This window comes from Plectropomus leopardus, chromosome 1 (genome assembly GCF_026936395.1).
Source record: "Plectropomus leopardus strain MGB_pleo_1.0 chromosome 1, ASM2693639v1, whole genome shotgun sequence".
NCBI lineage: Eukaryota > Metazoa > Chordata > Actinopteri > Perciformes > Serranidae > Plectropomus > Plectropomus leopardus.
The window spans coordinates 34987034-35007451 of record NC_142176.1 but is presented as its reverse complement, the minus strand read 5'-3'; the positions used below and the strand labels follow the sequence as shown (position 1 = coordinate 35007451).

Here is a 20418-nt window from a genome sequence, read left to right as displayed (position 1 = left end):
GTTCTCTCAAATGTCCACAAGTTTCTTCTAAGGGAGACAATAAAGGCCAATCTAATCCAGTCTAATCTGCACCGGTATAACGGCACACAGTAAGGTACATTTTGGACTCACAACATCATGCTCTCCTCTCCTTTTAACGTAACAGTGTCATTGTTACACTCGCTTTTGGTCTATTTTTATAAAAGAATGTTTATTTTAAATGAAGAAGAAGTATATTTAAGGGTTGGAACGAAGTCTGTCTTAATGTAAGATTATCTGCATGCATGTGTTCCTGGTTATGTGTCAAACAGAAAGGCAGGCAAAAAATATTTGTATTGCTCATTGGTTATTTGGTTACCCAGCAATCGTTACTTTGTTTTTCTCACAGAGAACAAGCAAAGACAGATCACTAAATCAATCATACATTCAGGCAGCAAAATATGGTAAAACTCTTCATAAGGATAGCCTTGTAAACTGAGATTCTGTTATCTTTACTTCTCCGTAATCAAGACATTGCATGCTTTATTTTTATTTAATACAAAACATTCACTGTATTTTCCCAAGATTCCCACTGATCATGGACAGCAGAGAGTTTGCAGTTGCATCTTTGGCCAACAGCTGGAAGCGGACTGCAGTTATGACTGGAGGTCGGCCAGCTATACTGTAAATGCTGCTGCAGCACACGTGCTGGACGCTGACTGCAGCTGATCAGAGCAGGTGGCTGAGCTAAGTCAATTCAGACTCACGACAAACAATGGAGGATGCCACCAGGGAAAAGAACAGAAGGACTGTGTTGTATTGGTAATTAGTGTTACTAATGCTGTAAGGATTTCATTTGCCAACAGACCAAAAGCCAAGGGATGCTGCCTCTGCTGAAGATGCGCAACACATGTGAGTCAAATCTTTTATCAGCCAATGTAAATTTTTCCTCTGACTGTATTCATGCAGATTGGCTACTAGCTGGAAACAGTCTTTTTTATTTTATTATATATCTGGTTCTTTAGCATGCAATATTCGAGGGACTATCACTCAAGATTTTTTCATACTGAAACTAAATATTTTGGATTGTGAGGAAGAATGTGGAAATAAAAAGGTCAGCAGAAGGTGCTTGTGACATCTCTTTAAAGTCCAGCCCTCTAAATGTGAGCCTCAAGACAACATTTTAAACACCATCCAATAATAAAACTTTGCTAGGGGACCCAGAGAGTGATGAGTTTTCTAATAAACAATGTCCGTGTCTCAATTCTCTTTTTATCTTTGACCCTTGGTCCCCCATGTTCATTTTACATTTTAAGCTTTGAGCTGATAATAACCAAGGGGCCAGCAGCGGAGCAAGCTTAAATTCAGAGTTCATAGCATCACAAACAAGCTCTAAGTTCCACAAGATTCTTGTAAACACGTGTTTGGGAAAATCACATTTAACCACCAACTTCCCACAGATATTTACCCACAACGGATGATGCCTCGTCCAGCTGAAGAGGACGACCCCGACCAGCCCGCGTGGCAGCTTGTCGTCTCTTTCTTTTGTAAGGGAATGATCGAAGGCGTCATACTGCTGCTCCTCCTCTGGCTCCTCATTCAAGTTCTCTTTGTTAAAAATTTGGAAGGTACTGCAATTTGAATCAATTTATGTATGGGTGTGTGACTGTAAAATACTCCAAGAGGAAGATTATGCTATTATAAATATATTCAGCTGCTGTAAATGTCTTTATCCTGGGGTTCTTCCATGTTTTTCAGGCCAAGGAGATAGAGCAGCAACCTACAAAACTGAGATGCACGTGAGATTAAAGTCCATAACAATAAATAATTATACAGCTAATTGGACAGTATGTTTCAATGGTGCATTAATGTTTTCTATTTGGTTCACCTCTGCATTGTGGATAGGTTTGGCACAGTGGTTTAACAATAGCTAGCTCACATGATTGCACAAGGAATCATGTGTTAGCCTCAGTTAGCCTCATGTTGTGTTATGCAAATTATATGTTTGTTTTTTATTTGTTAGTAATAGGCCAATTTATTTTTGCAATCAATATGTTTGATTCGTGTTAATATGTATTTGTAAAAATACTTTAATTTGAATCTTAAATTGAAACTTAAATTAAATGATCAAATAGTTATTTGGAGCTCCCTGCAGTCAGGTGCAATATAGTATAATTCAATACTATTACTAGTGTTACTTTTTATACTGTTCAAACTAGCCAAGTAATTTAAAGAAAAAAAAAAGATTTTTTTCCTGTTAATAACATAAGGTATTTAGGTAATGTATAGTAAACAAATGCAATAAATAAATAAATAAAAAAGAAATTTTATGGGGAACCACCAATACTGTCATAATCATCCCCTAGCCCACATCTATTATGACCATGTGTGGCCTGTGAGTGTGTCTATATTATAGTTATTCTAAGAAATAACTTTTTTTTTTATGTGACCAACCAGTGCAAAATTTACTGTTTGACTGTGATTTCAGAGAGAAATCTTGTATTAACCTCCAGGAGTATCCTAGTGTAAAATGCATCTTGAACAATGTTCCCTTGTTAGTTATGGATAATGCTAAGCTGTGTACATTTAACTGATAACTCATTCATCTGTATTCACATACTTGGCCCACCCACACAATAGCAAAATAAAAGTGACCCTGGGTGTTATAATGCTTTAATCTGGAGCGACATAAAGCTTCCGTTGAGATCCCCTTTGGCCTGAGGGCAGCCATATTTATAGTATAGCAAAGCCCATGTTCATGGTCAGCCACTCTGATTGCCAGTGGTCATGTAATTTCTAAGGGCCATGCTGTACTTTTGCTTTGTTGAAGGTTAAAAACCATGACAGGGTGTTGAGATGGGCGACTGAGTCATTCCTCTTGAATAAACATCTATCTTCTTATTTAAAGCTTCATTAGTTAACCCATGTGGATTGGTGTAACAAGATGAAAACACAATGACATTGAGAACATGTTAGCAAACAGTTTCTCGCAGACACAGAGCAACATTATCGTTCATGAGTCACCTGATAAATGTAAGTCTAATATTAAATCTAATTTTAGCTCCTTGTTTGGTCTTCACCAATACATGAGACAAATATCTGGCTATTCAATGTTCACCAGCTGCAGGCTTTGTCTGTCTGTGGTCCGGTGCGTACAGAGTTGTAGGCTAGAATATGGACAACGGAACACTTAAAAAAACGCATGTTCAGATTAACCCCTCTATTTCAACTCTAAAATAAACAATGGATGAAACAATCAAGAATCAAAAAATCCAGTACATAACCAAAAACAATTCTGCCACAAGTCTAAATCAACATTATATTTATTATTTTCACAAGTAAGCACACATCCGATAAATACCCAATAGACAGAGACAGGCGGGCTGTGCAGAGCTGTGCGCGCACCCACACATACACTTGAGACACTATGAATTTTAAAGTTTTGTCAGTTTGAGTGGATGATGGTGAGCAATATCATCTGACTTGTTAAAAGTACAAGTTTAGAGAAAAAAAAACAAGCAAAGATACTGGCTTTTATTCATAAAAAATATATACTCTCAAAGTCACTCTGGTCATGGTGTATAAACCAGGAAACCAAAACAATGATCCAAAATAGACTCAAAGGTACAATAGCTGGGTAGCAAATCTCAGTAGGTTCTTCACTAGGAGTGACCCTTTTCACACATGAGTTGTTCTTGTAAAATATCGGATTGGTGCAGCTTTAAGTGTATATTCCCCATCCATTTGTAGAGAAACTTTTAGGGCTGAATGGAGGAGGTGGTGAATGAAATGAAATGATTTCAGCAAAAAAATCAAATTTAAAATATCACACTCCACTCAGCACCTCCATAACAGAATCAGCCCAGGGACCGTCTTACTCCCTGCCAGTGAGTAACAAAGCTGTAGAGAGAAGTGAAGCTGATGAAGGAAATGCTCATGTGAAGGACTTTTCTTGCTGCAGGTTCAGCTGATAGAAGAAGATCCTTGTATGTGATATTTTCCAAAGGTAAAAGGGTAAGGGGATTCATGATATCTTTCCTTGAGAAAATCATTGAGCTGCAAAAGCTCAGAGCAAAAGATTGGAAAACAAAAGAGGAAATGTTCAGACATGAACATATGCAGACAGAAAAATTAAAAATCAGAGATAGAAATGGAAACAAAGAGTTTTTCCAGGCGTTTTTGAACTTCGATATTTCCTTCTTATATGAAAATCTTTTCGTTTTGTACACACGATACATTTCATGATGGTCACTGTTGTTACTTGTTTTTGACTGGTTGGAAGTTACTTGTCACAGTTGAACTAAATACAGTCTTTAGTTAATACCGTGGTATACAGTAAAATAAAAATATAATTAAGGCGAAGTGGTGCACCTTGACATCGTCTTGGCTTGGCTGAAGTCTCAAGTGTAGCCTACATCTCAACTAACCTGCAAATATGAAAAGCCTGGCTGCCATAAAGCTCAGTGTCAGTCTGATACAAACATACTTGCAAAGAAAAAATAAAAATGTGAAATTCCTCTGAATACTTTAAACAGTGTCACAAATCCATCAGGCTTAAGTGTTAGAGAGACCTAATAGACCAAATGCATGCCTCACCTGAAATTTATACCTATGGCACTGTATAGAATGATCTTATAAACCTAAATACAAAACATCTTATAGTCTAGATGCCATCTAAAACTAAAACTTAAATATGGCTATTATCCAGCCAATCTTTCTGTATCAGAGACCTGAATAGACTTTTTTTTTCACTGAAATCTGCATGTACACCAGTAACATTTAAGGAGACCTGTCCTGCAAATGATGCTTTTTCCCCCCAAACATGCTGAGGAGGGAAGCTCAATGTTCTCCAAAGGTCCCAGAGTCAGCATGTCCTGGCCCTGCTCTGGGGCTTCAAGGAGATGTTCTCCATAAACCACACTCCTCGTTCTGTTATTGATAAAGAAACTGTAAGGGAGGTATAGAGGAAAGATGTTTTTTGTACAATGTACATGATGAGGAATGACTCATTTGCCCCTTTGTTTGTGTGACCTTGTGGTGGATGTGTAGGTAGATAAAAATCTGTATGTGTTCCCTACTCTAAGGGAATGCATGCTTGCAGGACAAAATGACTTTTTCATGTTTATTGTGGAGGAGTGTAGTCCAAACTGTTTGGCTTTTAGATCCAGTTCAAATGATTATTGCTGAACAATCAAGTGACTAATCCATGAAATGACAGAAAATCAACTTTCAACAACTATGCAGCTTATTTCATTGATTGAGAAAGAAAAAAATCGAAATGGTCACTCACTGGTCCCTGGAATCTGAATTTGCTAATCTCTCTTCTATATACAGTCTTAATATATTTCTAAAATGGATATATTTGGATATATTTCACGTAACTTTGCAATAGAAATAGTTGAAGGTAGATTACAATGACATATAATATTTGGCTATGAGTCTCTGTCATGCCTGCTGGTATGATGTCCTACAAGAAAAAATATAGTTTTATTCTCTTTTGTAGACCTTCTTGTGTCACACTGACCTTGTGACGACTGTTGACTTTCTGTTAAGTGACTTCTTTAATTTATCCCTCTTGAAACATACAGCAAAGGACCCGTAGGACTGATTACTGTAATAAAATGCAGGCAGCGTTGGTAGGCTGGACTGTCTTTAAGAAGGCAGTAAACCCTCTCAGCCTCCACCGCACAATCAGTGATAGAAAGAAAAGCTCAGTCACCCGATGAAGCCATTGGCTGGAAGGCTTCAGATCCCTGCGCACTGGCGATGGACCGCTCTCATAAACAGCGCTCACACTGACTCAACACACACACACACACACACACACAAAGTGTATGGGAACATGTCGCAGTACACGCTGGGAGGTAGGAAACCTTAATTGTTTTTTTTGTTTTTTTTTACATTTACTGCTTTTGTTTAGTCTTTAATCTCCTTATTCGTTGTAATTTCTAGCCACTTTGTTTATTTTTTCGGACAGGGAGAAAAGCAAATATGAGGATGTAGCACATATTTCATTAAGAAAGATCAATATGTTGCCGTTTTTTTCTGCTTTACAGAAATATTAAGGAGAGTTAAAGGGGACAGGGCAGTTTAAGGGTTTGTTTATGCACTTAGAGAAGTGAGACATGAACTGTGCAGGGAGGCTGCAAGTAATTTGGAAGGTGTCCCTGATTCTGTTTGTTTTAGATAACTTTGTATGAATAAGGACCAAGAGGTTGTAGGCAAATAAAATAGGTAAGAATAAGCTCCAAATGGTTGTGGTTGCATTGACACTATGTTATTGTAAAGACTATATTGGCAGAAAGTGATCTGGATCCCTGTTAGCTACGGCACCGCAGCAGCTATTCTCCCTGGTGTCCACAAAACAAAGTCATTGCATATTGCTTTTAATGTGTGCATGATGGAGGGAAGTGTATCAGCAGCCCATGCACACCACAGCAACAAAATAGGGACAAATGCTGACTTGGCAAAGCTCACCATCGTCTCATTTTGTCTCAAATCACGTCCTCTGGCTGAGTCATATTTTAGAGCCATCCCATCACCTTAAATTTCCTACCGTCGCTGCTGCATCCAGCCCTTCTGTACTTTTCATCTCTTAATGGAGTCTGTCTGAGGAGCTGCCTGCTGCCTGCACAGGCAGGGCTCAAAGGGACTGACAGGTAGCACTCACTTGCTTTGATAGTGATCACATCTTCAGCATGCACCACATGCAGGGTGCTTTAAGTCTCTGATAAGTCTCTTGTGATGAGGATTTATGTGTGGAACTTAATGGGACACACTCACAGATAATCAGATGAGTTTTTTTTTTAATGTTTAGCTCCTGGTTAAACTCATTTGTTCCTGACAGCAATGTTGTGCACCTAAACTCAATACATTCTGATATTTAAGACAATTTTGTGTGTGATTTTGTAATAAATGATGGCTTTTATTGATAATAACAAAAGACATTCAGCTTTTCACACACAGTGGTAGTTGTTTACCTTGTGATGGTCACTGGCTGAAGCTCACAGCTTCCCAGCCTTGTTTTCCCCCCACTATCCACCAGTGTGTGTGATGCATGAGTCATCCAATACACCCTCATTATCTGATGCTAAATGAACATCAGGGCTCAGCTTTAACAGCTTCATTCTTTGTGACTGGCGGCTCTGTCATCATGATTTTTAACACATTGTGTTCAAAGCCTTGGAGCTTTATTTATTTTTCTATTCAAAAATCTATGTTAATTTAAAGGTTCAGTGTGTTGGATTTAGGAGGATACACTAGCAGGAATAGAATATAGTATATATGTTTTCTTTAGTGGATAATCACTTGAAATAGAATTATTGTGTTTTCATGACCTCAGAATGAGCTGTTAATATCTACATAAAGAGTAGGTCCTCTACATGTTGCACCGCCATATTTCTATAGTAGCCCAATATGGACAAACCAAACACTGGCTTTTTTGTATCTACCATTGTAGTCTGTGGCCCCTCTGTGACGAAAGTGTTGGAAAAACGCAGATTTTATTTATTTATTTTTTTTAAATGTGACAGTGCTTTATTTTGTTTAAAGCACTGGCTCAGTTACTTTCAGAGAGGAAGAGAACTCTGTGGGCAATTTGTCTCCTGCTAAACCTCCTCAATGTCTGGATCTTAAGTTATCAGAGAAAAAAAGGTGAGCAGACATTAGCAGGTACTTGGCTAAGGGCCTGTCCATCGAGCTGTTTACCCTGCTGCCATCTGGAAAAAGATACAGAAGTATCCGTTGCCGATCCGCCAGACTATGGAGCAGCTTCTTTACCCAGGATGCGAGACTCCTCAACTCCTCCTTCGACGCCAAAAAGATGTAGTAGGATTTAGGGTCAACTTTAATTTTATTTCTTCTTGTATTGATTTTTATTTATTGGAAGACAGGTGTTATAGTTAAACTGGTTAAGCGTTAAAATAACAAAGCAGCTGTAAGATCCTCCAATGATGAAGTAAAAACACGCTTATTTGATAACCATGAGAAACAGAAACCAATGTATTGCATGTGTGGTCTTTCATTTGATCAAAGCAGCAAATGTGACAAAATCATTTATACAATTATGATTACAACTCTGAGACACTTCCTCTTCAATCCCATCAAAGACGCAGAGTGCACACAGAACAAGATAATGTTTAGAGTCAGATGTCCTAAGATTTTTCCTAATGAATTTGGCTTCATTGAAAGTCTCTTTTTCATTTTTTTTCTTGACCGACAGGTCACTCAAAAGACTAAAGGGACATAGTCTGTTATGTCTTCATATAGTTTCTCTATTTTTTTCCTGTTTTCTCTCGATTTCTTTTTTACCAGTTGCTTTCTTCTTTTTGATTCACTCTCATTCTCTGCATTAATCCCATGAACATATTATAAAACTGTGACCACCTTGTTTTCTGTCTAGTTCACCTGCAGATCCTGCTGGCTGTGGGCCTGGCTGTGTTCTGCTACTGCCTGGTTCTTGGTTGCATCCTTTGCTATCGCAGAAGGAAGAGTGTTTCATCGGAGGACAAGGAGGCAGTTTTCTTGCCCTCTCATCCTACTGAGAGGGTGACTGTGACATTGACTCCGTCTCCGTGTACGCAGCCTGTTAAGCAGCAGTATGAGGAGTTGGATGGAGACGTGTTGGAGTTCCCTTCCTCTAAAAGCAGCTCTTCTCCATCTGAGGATGACCTCACTGCTCTGCCCTTTGACCACAGCCCTACCAGATCAGCTGAGCTGGTGCAGTCTCCTGGGTCTTCTTTTCCAATGCGGCGCCTCAGCACCCCAGCTGTTCCCTGCCCACAGAATAAAACTCCACGTCATAGCAGGGCCTCTCTGCCCTCCCTCACTAAGCTGAGCCTAGTGTCCAAGTCCCGTCGGGCAATGGGTCGGCGCTGCACTGTGAGCGGTGAAAGTTTTCTTTACAGCGAGAGAAGTCGACTGACTGCTGGTGCTGCCAGCGCTCCCACCCAGCAGGGGGAGTCCTATCTGTCGCAGTATGGCTCTAACTCTCTCTCCATCTCGTCCAAATCACCTCCCCTGTTACACTTCTCCTTGCTCTTCTCCTCTGCCTGTGGCACCCTGATGATCAACATCCTTGGGTTCTCAGGGGCCAGTCGAAGGCGCACCGGGGTGTTTGTCCGGGCCAGCCTTCCTCCCCTCTGCCCCTCCCCTCAGCAAGTAGCCTCTCGGCGCCGCAGCCTCAGCCCGGACCTCCACAACCAGAGCTTTGTGCTGCAGGTGGGCTCTGTGGAAGAGCTGCGCACCTGCACCTTGAGACTTGCTGTCTACAGCAGGGACTTCTCAGGCCTGAGAGAGGCTGCGCTGGGCGTTGTGGAGATGCCCTGTGAGCACATGGATTGGGAGCCTGACACTACCACCACCTACACCAGGCAGCTCAGTCCAACTAAAATCAAGCTGAAAAAGGTAGTGATTGTAGCATTAATGCACTAGCTTTAGCATTACAATTAGTTGAAGTGTTTGACAACTAGAAAGATGTACTTCTCATAAAACTAGGCTGTCTATGCAAGAGAAATAAACAGAGAAAGCAGAGAAAAAGGTTACAGCTTTTGCTTGTGTCAGATAGAAAACCTACAACTACCAGAATGCACTGCGCTGGACCAGTTCGATCAGTGCACCTGCTGGAAAGGAGGAAAAAATATGGTCTCTGGCTAGCTTAGGAAATTGAAAAATCAATAACCAGCTCTCTCTGGTCAAAACACTCTTTAAAAGAAAAGTTTTAACATTTTGGGAAATACATTAATCCGTCCTCTTGCCGAGAGTAAGATGTGAATATCAATACCATTCTCACATCAGTATGGTAAATATGAAGCTACTGCAATCAGCTTAGCACAAGACCAGAAACAGAAGGAAACTGCCAGTCTGGCACTGTCCACAGGTAACAAAGTCCACCTACAAGCACCTCTGAAGCTCACCGAAAGCACTTTATATCTTATTGGTTTCATCTGTGTACAAAAAACTAAGTGTTAAAATGACAATTTGTTGTTTCACGGGGGTTACATAGCGCAACTTTACTGTCTTTATGCTAAGCTAAGCAGAGCTAGCTGGCTGGTGGCTACAGCTTCATAATGCATGGACTAGTGAGAGTAGTATCGATCTTCAGATCTAATCTCAGCAAAAAAGTGAATAATCAGTTTCACATGGTTGCTTTAAATGAAAAGAAGCAACCTCTAACATGATGTGACTTTCAAGTCAGTAGGCTAATTTGATTGGCTGGCTAAAGTTGCAGCTGTATGTTATGTAATAAGGCTTTTTCTCACGTCCTTTTTGGTCCTGTCAGATCCAGTCAAGATTTTGCACAGACCGTAGACAGCATGGCAACTTTAGTCTCACGCAAACAGTGACAAAATGGACTAGAACATAATGATCAAAGACATGGTGATGTGTGTTATGTCGTGATGTCCAGATTAAATGAGGGTGGATTTTGGTTTTAGTGTGTGTCTGTGTGTACGTGGGCACTGACTTAATGCATTGCTCTCTCTGATCTTAGCATACGCACTGCGCAATTTCTTTCTTTTTAGCAATGTCTGCATTTTCAGTTGATTTAATGGATAGCAAAGTTGCGCACGCAGACATATATATAGCACATATCACGTTTTATCCATTAAGGAATGTAACTTCTAATCAGCTTGCCCATTAGCCAGTTTTCCACTGTTGTTAGTCATGGTGATATTGTTGTTAGCGACTGCAGAGCAAACAAGGAGAGTGCAGAAAATTGGCAGCGCGCCCACGTCATGCCCTCTGCGGCTCTGTAGAAACCCTGCCAGAGGGCATTAATAACTGGCTTTTGAAGGGAGGGGGTCCTGTTGTTTTAGTAGACATTACTCAGTCAGTTACTCCTTATGCCAGAGGCCACCACAGTTCTTCCATTTTACATTTATGTGAACATCAGAGTCAGGTGATCTTACCTCTGTCCCCAAAATTACCTTCCTCTTTCATAATGACAGCAGCTGCCGGGTGTGAGTGTCTGTGACTGTGTGGATGTGGAGTGGGAGGTTGCTATGAAAGAGCAGCATCGTTTTAAAGAGTGGGTGTGTGTACGGAGGCTGTGCAGCAGTGACTCCATCTATTAGTGTAGGCACTTCCAGGATTTATAGTAAAAACACCAGGTTTTGTAATCAATGTAATGGAACCAGGTTTGAGTATTGATAATTATTCATCTGCATTACATTGCTTGTTATGGCACTGCCTTAGAATAGGGAGCATGACGTGGCAGCAGTTTAAGGATTATGCATTTCAGCACAAAAGCAGTCTGACGACAGTGCTGATATTAAATATCAGGATATTCAGCATGAAATTCATAGTTTTCTGGGCATGGCACGATCTATATTTTTTTTCATAGTCATACATTACTCTCTGCAAATGGCCACTAATCTCAGCTTGTTGTCAGTCATGGATAAGAATAACATTTGGAATGCAACTGTATTGGACTGGCAGGGTGAAAAAAAAGTAACACAATGCTGCTGAGTTGGAGTTTGATAAGTAACATGCTGGCAATTGTTTCGCATCACAAGGAGCAGAAATTGCATTCTAAAACTGCAACGTGGTTTTCACGGGAGGACAATGGTGGAGTTGTAATTCATGATTTATGAATCAAATCAAAATTCCTTGTAGCTCACAGAGTTTTTGTCAGAGGTCCAGTGTGTAGAGTTAGGGGGAATATATTGCAAGAAATGGTATAAAATACATTTTCTTTAGCAGATAATCACCTGAAAATGGGAATGCCTGTGTTTTCTTTACCTTAAAATTTGTTGTTTGTAGCTACATGGAGAGCAAGTCCTCTTTAATGGAGATCACCATCAAACAAAAAACGTTAGCAGCCCATCACAATGACGAGTACCGAGCAGCATCGCATAAATAGATAAATATTTATTATTTTTTTTTACATGAATCTGCTTTATTCATTGTTTTTACTGGTTTGAAACACCTGGGCCATTAACAGATCTCTGCAAATAAATCGTCTTGCGCTTAAAATCTCCCAAATGTTTGGATCTTAAGTTATCAGAGAAAAAAGTTGAGCATACATTAGCAGACTGGGCATGTGGAAGTCTCTGGCAAGCCAAACAGTGTCAGAGAATGTAATGTTAAACTGCTTTATTCAGTGTTTTTACTGGTTTGAATCACCAGGTCCATTCATTCTGGAAAAATGGAGACCTCTGCAGGTAATTTGGCTTCTGGTAAAAACCTCCTTAACATAGAACACTGAGGGAAATTATGAGGAATTATGGCGAATGGCAATCTTCACAGATACCACTTAATTCATCTAAATCTTATACACTGTACCTTTAATAGTCAATACTATAAAGAAGGTAGGATGTGAAAAAAAAAATACTTGGAGTCAGATTTTATTCTGAGTTGTGTTGTGTCACAATTCTGGTATTACCAAATTCTGGGAACTGCTTCTAAACATCTTATAAAGTGATTGTTATCAGCTATAAAGTTTGATGAAAAGTTGAACAATTCCTGCTATTGCTTTAAGGTTTGTCTGGCAATGTGTTTGCAGAATTATGCCACTCCCTCTATGTAAAAGGCAGTGTATGTGTGAGTGACAGCCTCTGAGGCAAAGTGCTAGTGACAGACAGAGGCAGTGAACCGAAACTCACTTGTTGGATGAAATCGCCTTCACACTCTGCTACCCGGCCGCCGAAAGTTGCTGGCGGGCTAACACTCAGCCAGCTGACAGCAGACGGTGACTCACTGCACCCAAACAATGCAAGCTAATGAGATCTGGCATGAAATCAGATGGAAATTACCATCATACTTACACATAGCTGTTACTTTTACCCAGAGTGTCTTTATTATTTTAGACCAAATAATTGGCAAGAAAATGCGTAACCCTGACAGCTACATATAACCACATATTAGTTTTAAGTGACTGAATCTGTGATACAGATTGAGCTGAGCTGAGCTCCTCAGGCAGGTCAATTCAAGATGCCTCATGAATAAAAGTGATTATATTTTAGATTTATTCCTCTGATGAAGAACAACTGACTCAAATGAAAACTCATGACCTGTTCCATTACTTTGACAGGCAGTGATTCACAGCCAATCCCTATGAAGGGGAGCTGAAACATTGATTCTGACAGTATTGGAGCCTTGGTTGACTCATTCACTGACAGAATTACAGAAAAATGTTCATGATCATGGGTTTTAAGTGCTTTGCAGCTTGAATCTGCTCCAATCTCTTGGTGTCTCTCTTTGGTTTCATTCCCGGCCTCCCAAATGATGAAGGGAACATCTGCTGAGTGAAAGAAGACGTTTTTCCCTCTCTCCACTACTAAGTCTCTCACTTCTTTTTCTTTCTCTTTTTCAGAGCGTGAGTTCTCAGGAAACGTTGGGTCACAGGAAGAGCTCGGTGTGTGTGCCGCGGGCCTTGGGCCAGCTTTTCATCCTGCTGCAGTACCAGGCGCTGGCCCAGCGCATCAAGGTGATGGTCCGAAAGGCTGAGAATCTGGCCAAGCTCACACGCATCCCAGGAGCTCCAGGTAAAGATCTTATCCATCTACCTAAACAATAAAATGGATTGTTTGTCATTGCCTTACATAATTCCCTACAAGAGTGTTTTTTGATCCTGTGCCACATCTTTTAAGTTTTTGGCAACTTCAGCTACTTGGATAAGGTTAGGTAAGGATGACAGTGTCAGTCTGTATTTGCTTTACAAGAGGTCAGGTTAGAATTACAAATGACAGAGGCTGTTCTTGATAAGTTGACTTTGTTAGAGACACATTAACAACTGGTTTGGGATCTGTTTACTCTAGTTTCAGACTTTAGTTGCAGATGTTCAGTAAAACTATATTACTATTGTTATTATTGTAGTGATTTAGCCTGGTCTAACTCTCAGCGCATAAAGAATGCTGCTTGCACAGTGGCCCTCGGTGTCAGATACAGACAGACAATGCCCCCCTTTGGGGTCTGTATCAGACGCATTGGCCTTTCAACCAACTCCAATGTTTACCTGTTCAGACGAACTGACATAGTATAATGAGAGATAAAGTCCACTCAGGGCAGGTGGAAATGGAAGTGGATGGGTCCAACAAGCACAGGACTTTGATCAGGGAGACGATGTTCGTGTGCATGTGAAAGTAAGTCGGTGTTGAGTCATTAGTTTAATGAGTGAAGTGACGTGACTAATGTTGATCTTCTCCTAACCCTAACCAACTAGTTCTGTTGCCTAAACCCAACTGCCAGCCCCCTGTGTTTAATTTTTCTTTCTAGAACTTGCAATAACTTATTTTTGGCTCATGATTGCAAAATAACAAGCAGCCATACTGACATATCATCACCTTTAAGTTGATATTACAAACTTGTAAGCAAACAGCTGCCTATTCACACATCGAGCAGTTACAGAGCAACATTGGGCAATTCTTGACACTTGATGAATGTAAGTCCAATATTCACTATTTTAACTCTGTTTTGCGCCCCGCCAACTGCAAAGAGAAATACTGTATCTGGTGCTTTAGATGCTAAATGCTCCACTTTGTTTACTGGCCTTGCCGCTATCTTTGCCTGTCAGGTGACTGATGCTTAGCAGCATGCAGTCAGTTTATGTGAGTTGAATTTTATTGCTGTAAACAGGAAAGCTGTAAACCCAAACAATAATGCTGCAATCAGAAAAAACAGAGAGCTGAAAGAGGCTAAAATGTTGTGGAGTTGAGGGGAATTGCAGAGTCAAGTTATAACCTTTTTGTGGGTTCCTCAAACAAGCAACAATTCTCACATACAAATAGTCATGTGAACCACTGACAATATAGAAATAGTGGGAACTTTAAGAACTGACTGTCATATTGTATGGTAAAAGACTTCCATTTCTGAGATTTAAAATGTATGATTTCTTTTTTAATTTATTTTAACTGTTTTTCTACTGACTTTTCGCACATTTGCATACACCTTTAAACCACCAAGTTTGTGCCTGCACTTTTAGTAACAAGTATTGTTACCATACTGATACTGTAAGCTGCAATGTACATGAGCTCATAAGCCGACATGTAAACTGCTCCTGAGGTTTATAGCCTCTGTCTGTATTCTTCTCTATTGTCTAAGCCACAGGCAGACAGACTGGATCCCTGATTGGCTTGTAGTGTAATCAGATTAGGAACTGATCAGCCCACTGTCATTTCCTGTCCTGTCTGCATCATATCTCACTGCATCTGATTTAAAGCTCTGCTTTGATGATGCTGGCAAGGAGATGAGGGAGCAGGCAATTCTGTAAGAGGAAAACAACTTTTATGTTTTGGTGTCTCACACTTAAGGTGACAGTTCTAGGCTGCGTGGTCAGTTACATGTTCTTTGTGAGTCTCATGATCAAAGTGCTCTCGAAATCTGTCTGAATGCATGCTCTCTGCAGATGCACAACTCTTGTCTGAAAATGACGCATTGCCTTTTAATTTTAGTAAATCCAATTAGCATGCTAGAATGGATTTACAAGGGAAATTATATTTTGCAAGTGATGATGCAGATTTGGAACAGTGACAGTGGAGAAAGCTTCAGAGAGGGTTTTGAGGATGTAGATCAGCATGTGCAGACAGCTTCATGTAGAGTTAAAACAACACAACAGACAAGATTGCAGTACACAATGCTGACACCCTTGCAGAAAGGAACCATTTCAACTAAATACAGTAAGAAAATCTAAACATAAACAGCAGCAAGATAAATCCTCACTGGATGTAATTTTTTCCCACAGACCATTATGTTGTCATCAACTTACGTCAGGATGGGAAAGTAATAGGTACCAAGGAAACCAAAGGGGCAAGCGGTCCAAATCCTGTCTGGAACGCTCCCTTCTTGTTTGACCTGCCCTCTGGTGACATCACTGAGCTACCATTGGTCCTCGAGTTTATTGTCATGCAGGTAGGAAGTTATTTGAATTCTGTATGTACATTTTATATTAACAGTAAAATTTAGTTTTCTGTTAATATGCTGAAGTATTAGTTACTATACATATATCTTTAAAATTTTTAATGCAGTGATCTCTGTGTACCTACAGGGCCGTCTCTACACTAAGAGTAGTATTCTAGGTCGTGTGTTGATTGGCAGCGACGCATCAGAGGCGGGACAGGGACACTGGAAGGAAATGTGCAGTCGTGGGCAAATAGAGACGGCTCGCTGGCACACCATCCAATCAGATGCGCTGTAGGACTGATTGACAGACTGTGGGACTGCGCCGCTGTCCATCCTCTACCCTGTGTATGAAGAGAGCGTGGAGTAAGATCGTAATAATAATAATACAATTGGGGTGTACACGCTTTAAAGTATTTCTTTTTATTCTGTTGTGGATTTTTGGTAGCTTTGACATCTTTGATAGATTTCCATAAAACGTATCAACAGATCTATAGATCTTTACAGAGAGAGAGAGGCACTGGTTGCTGGATGGAGGAGGGATGTGCGGCTGCTTTCTCCATATCAACAGTATTTTGCATCCAGACATTGCCTTTGTGATTATTTCCACTGTGACTTCTTAAATCTGTATAACTGTATCATTTTGGTTGTATGCAACTTGTGCTGATGTTGTGGTGCTGTTTGTATTGTGCCCAGAGGCTACAAATGTTCAAGTTCCAGATCATATACAGTATGTTGCCACTCTGCTTGTGGTTTGCTGTGGTGTGTTACTGTGCCAGTATTTGTCCATGTACAGTACTGTAAACACCTCTCCTTATGAATATGTATGAGACCGTTACAGTGGCTTCACTTTGTGTGACATGCCTGCGGTATTATTGTTTTATTTTTGTTCAGGACTGGTAAGTTTTTTTCCCTTTTATTCCACAAAACGTTCTGTAATAGCTACAACATTATTCAACAATAATGCGAAACAGACGATTGTTACCAAGCAGCAGCATCACCAAATAGCATTGCTGACTGTCATGCACTTCTCATACACTGTAGCTCCCCTGCTGTTGGATTTTATTATTGAAGACAATCTGCAGCAGTGACTTTGAATCATGACGGCTCAGAGGCCTCTGTGAAGAATTCCATTTAGCTTGACTGCATGATGACTTTCACGTGGACTGACAATTTTCTCTGCAGTCAATGGTACACTGTGAGATAGAGACTGAAATGGATGTGGTTTATTTTACAATAAATAAATATTAAAATTCATCAGATACACACACCTATTCATTTGGAAGTGGAATTGGATAATTAAATTGGACAACTAAAACAGTTAAAATAATGCTACTCATTGGGAATAAAACAAAACAAAACAAATACCTAGTTTTAGCCACAATGAACATTAATATAATATTACTCTTTAATTTAAGGGTTTAAGCTGGCTTTTGTCTGGCCTCTTGTCAGCATCAGCAACAGAGTTAAAAGGGCAACACCACAGTTCTCAGAATAAAGATGTAAGAAATAATTATATAACACTTTCATTTCAATATTTGAAAAACCTACCTTTTAATTCTAATCATTTATTCAGCAGCCATAACATATATAATAACGACTAAATATTAAATCTGTATTAATACTGACATTTAATTGTTTTTTGTTTTTTTAAAGAAGGAATTGTGTATTTAAGATATATTGACCATGTTGATGCCTGCTGGTGACATGTTTTGTCTCAACTGTAAATGAATGTCTTTACTTCTAAAAGGGAACAAAGATTATAGATTTCAGAATTCCTTCATTCAAAGGAATTTTGCCAAAGATGTGGATTTTTGGGACAGTATTTATTTCTTTGAAAGATGCCTAATATATTACTGGAACACCAAACCTAGAAAACCAACCATGATAAAATATTTGTTTGTGAAGAAAATGTGTTAATTTGGTCATTTTATGCATTAAAAAGTTCTGGGAATGTAGCAGCACAGAGAGTTTTCATTCTGCGAACATCTACACTGCCACATCAAATTAACATTATTGCGGAGCAAAATTAAGAGCAAAAACATTCAGCCTAAAAGATGACTTACTGTACTTTTTATCTATCTGAAAAAGAATGAGCCTATAGACAGTGAGTGCAGTGGTGTAATGGAAAGTACATGCAGTAATACACGGTATACTCACTGCTTTTTCTGGATGCTTACAGTATACCCACTTAGCAGCCAAAAAGCCATTGGAATATATGGAAGAGTAGCCTAAACCCACATCCTCCTTGGTACCCACCCATCAGCATGGTGGTACACCCACCTCATCAACCAAAACTATACCATAAGTGAGTGGATGCCGGTGTGGCCTCTATTCTTTTTCATTTAAACATGATGGCAAATAAACCACAGAGGCAGGCATTAGCTGCAGCTGCAATAAGCAAGAGGTTGGCTATGTATGTAATTGTTTAATATATGGAGCACCACCAGTATCATCCCGTAAATAACTTTCTCCTGAAGCTGAACAGGAGACTGTAATGATGATATCACTGAAAGACAGATGCTGGAACCAGACATAAAGCCATTATGGCAGGTTTTTTTTGCTTCACGGTAGGAAGTCTTGCTGATCTGGAAAAGATACTACACTATGCTACGATACGATATGATATAAAATACAATACAGTACAATATGATACCATGTGATACCATTCACTACGCTATGCTATGCTATGCTACAATACAATATGCTATGTTAACCTACAATACACAATACAGTACAATATAAATCATTGTCCCCTTAGGTAAATGTATCATATAGCTACCTTTATGGTAAAATTCGAATTCTATAAAACAAACAACAAATAAACAAGGCAGGATGTACTGAAGCTCATCATAAACACAAATTTCACATATTGCACAACCAGTGATATGAGCCAGCAACATATTGCACAACCTCTCTCATCATACAATAAAGCTGTTGCACAACCCCTGCAGCCTCACGCAGCATTATTTACATTTTTGATTGAGTCATTTCCCAAAATGGCTGAATTAGTGTTGCTGCTCTAAATACTGGAAAGCACCATTAAAATTCAGTTTGGATGCATAATGTCCCTTTAATTCCCATTCCTGAGACATATAAAAATCTTTTCCTAGGTCTTTCCTACTATATTTCTCACTGTGGATGACTTCCAATCATCTGGTCCTGAAAGAGGTGTTGTGACAAATGTACGCTCCATGACTAAATCTTTTAGTCATTGTTTCCCATTCATAGTGGGCGACATCCCTCCAACAGTTATAAATATCCACACGATGTGCAATTCAAAGGTGATGCAATCTAACTCCTGGGGTGATCTTATGTCATATCAAATCGTCAAACAAATGTGTCTACTGCCACATAAACACACAACAGTGCACAAAGTAATACACACAGCCATGCAGAAAATGTCACTGCCAGGGTCCTTGTGAGCCAGAAAATCATCACAATTTGTAAAATGTGGAAATGTATATCTCACGGGTCCAGTTGGATGGAAAACACATTCTCGCACTTAATTACACTCATCATTTCAAATCATGCTTCCCATTCATGGTCCATTCCACACTCTGTCATTTGCACCTTCTACTGGCTTAAACCATCACTTCTGTCCATGAAGTGACGTGAAACGCTCCAGATGTGCTCAAGGTAAGAGAGTCCAGAATAAAGGTTATTCAATATATTTATTTGTAGTAAGTACAATATGAGAATGTACTGGCTTTGTTTTTTGTTTTTTGTACCCAACTGTATAGTATACATTTAATAAATGCAGGAAGTAAAATTCAGTGTACACTGGAAGTCAGGACTTTATAAAAAGGTAGAAACCAGGCACTAGACTGTAAGCAGCATGCATCCAAGAGGAAGCAACGAAAATTGCCGACACAGTGCCGGAAAAAGGCAGATACAACAAACAAGAATGAATCAGGGACATGCTTTCACTTCCACTTTTAAAAAAAGAATGCATCTGGTTAGATTTTGCAATATGCAAGTCAGCAAGCTTGTCTGGCCAGCGGAGGATATGACTGAGTGAGCTGCAAACTGATGGCAGCTCTGATAGCTTGTGGACAGCTGTCAGAGGCAAATGATGATGGATGACAGAGCATTAAAGTGACTGGTAACTGGTGACCAGTCAGACAGGAATATTAATTGTTTAAGAGAACAAAATAATCATAAAGATTTCTCACAACAAAAGGACGTATATGTTAAATAACGACAGGCATATGTAATTTTACTGTTGTAATATAATATGTTAGAATCTACAATTTATGCAGTCATATTTTAAAAGTTAAATTTTATGCAGCTAAATAAGCTATATACATAGCAAATAACAGCAGTAGAAGCCTCTGGGTTGGCTCCCTGTATAGCGAACTCAGGGAATGGTGGGGGTTTTTTTATCTCTAGGTTAACTGATATATAAACAAAGGAGGACAAATGTCTAATGTTTCCTACCTTCAAATTGGCAGGTAATAACTTGAGATGTATGAGCCAAGTTAAGTATCTTGGGCATCTCATTACAGATCAGTTGAAGGATGACCAAGACATTTACAGGCAGTGCCGTTCTCTATATGCTCAAGCAAACAGTTTGCTTTGCAAGTTTGGTGCATGTACAGATAGAGTGAAGGTGGCTTTGTTCAG

At 39.6% G+C, this 20418-nt stretch overlaps 1 protein-coding gene across 1 annotated transcript; it reads left to right on the top strand.

Annotated features, from left to right (window-relative positions):
• The first annotated feature begins 5674 nt into the window (after nucleotides 1-5674).
• Nucleotides 5675-17765, top strand: LOC121942419 (uncharacterized). The gene is made up of 5 exons (XM_042485624.2): nucleotides 5675-5822; nucleotides 8360-9363; nucleotides 13271-13442; nucleotides 15638-15804; nucleotides 15941-17765. Exons 1-5 carry the CDS (start codon nucleotides 5681-5683, stop codon nucleotides 16088-16090), a joined length of 1635 nt encoding a protein of 544 aa, XP_042341558.2. The 5' UTR covers nucleotides 5675-5680; the 3' UTR covers nucleotides 16091-17765.
• The last annotated feature ends 2653 nt before the right edge of the window (nucleotides 17766-20418 follow it).

What these genes read in the sequence shown, in the direction of transcription:
- LOC121942419 (XM_042485624.2), top strand. Translation starts at nt 5,681, where the DNA reads ATGAAGCCATTGGCTGGAAGGCTTCAGATCCCTGCGCACTGGCGATGG. An exon ending in GTCGCAGTACACGCTGGGAG is followed by an intron (nt 5,823 to 8,359) that starts GTAGGAAACCTT and finishes TTTTCTGTCTAG; the next exon opens with TTCACCTGCAGATCCTGCTG. An exon ending in CTAAAATCAAGCTGAAAAAG is followed by an intron (nt 9,364 to 13,270) that starts GTAGTGATTGTA and finishes TCTCTTTTTCAG; the next exon opens with AGCGTGAGTTCTCAGGAAAC.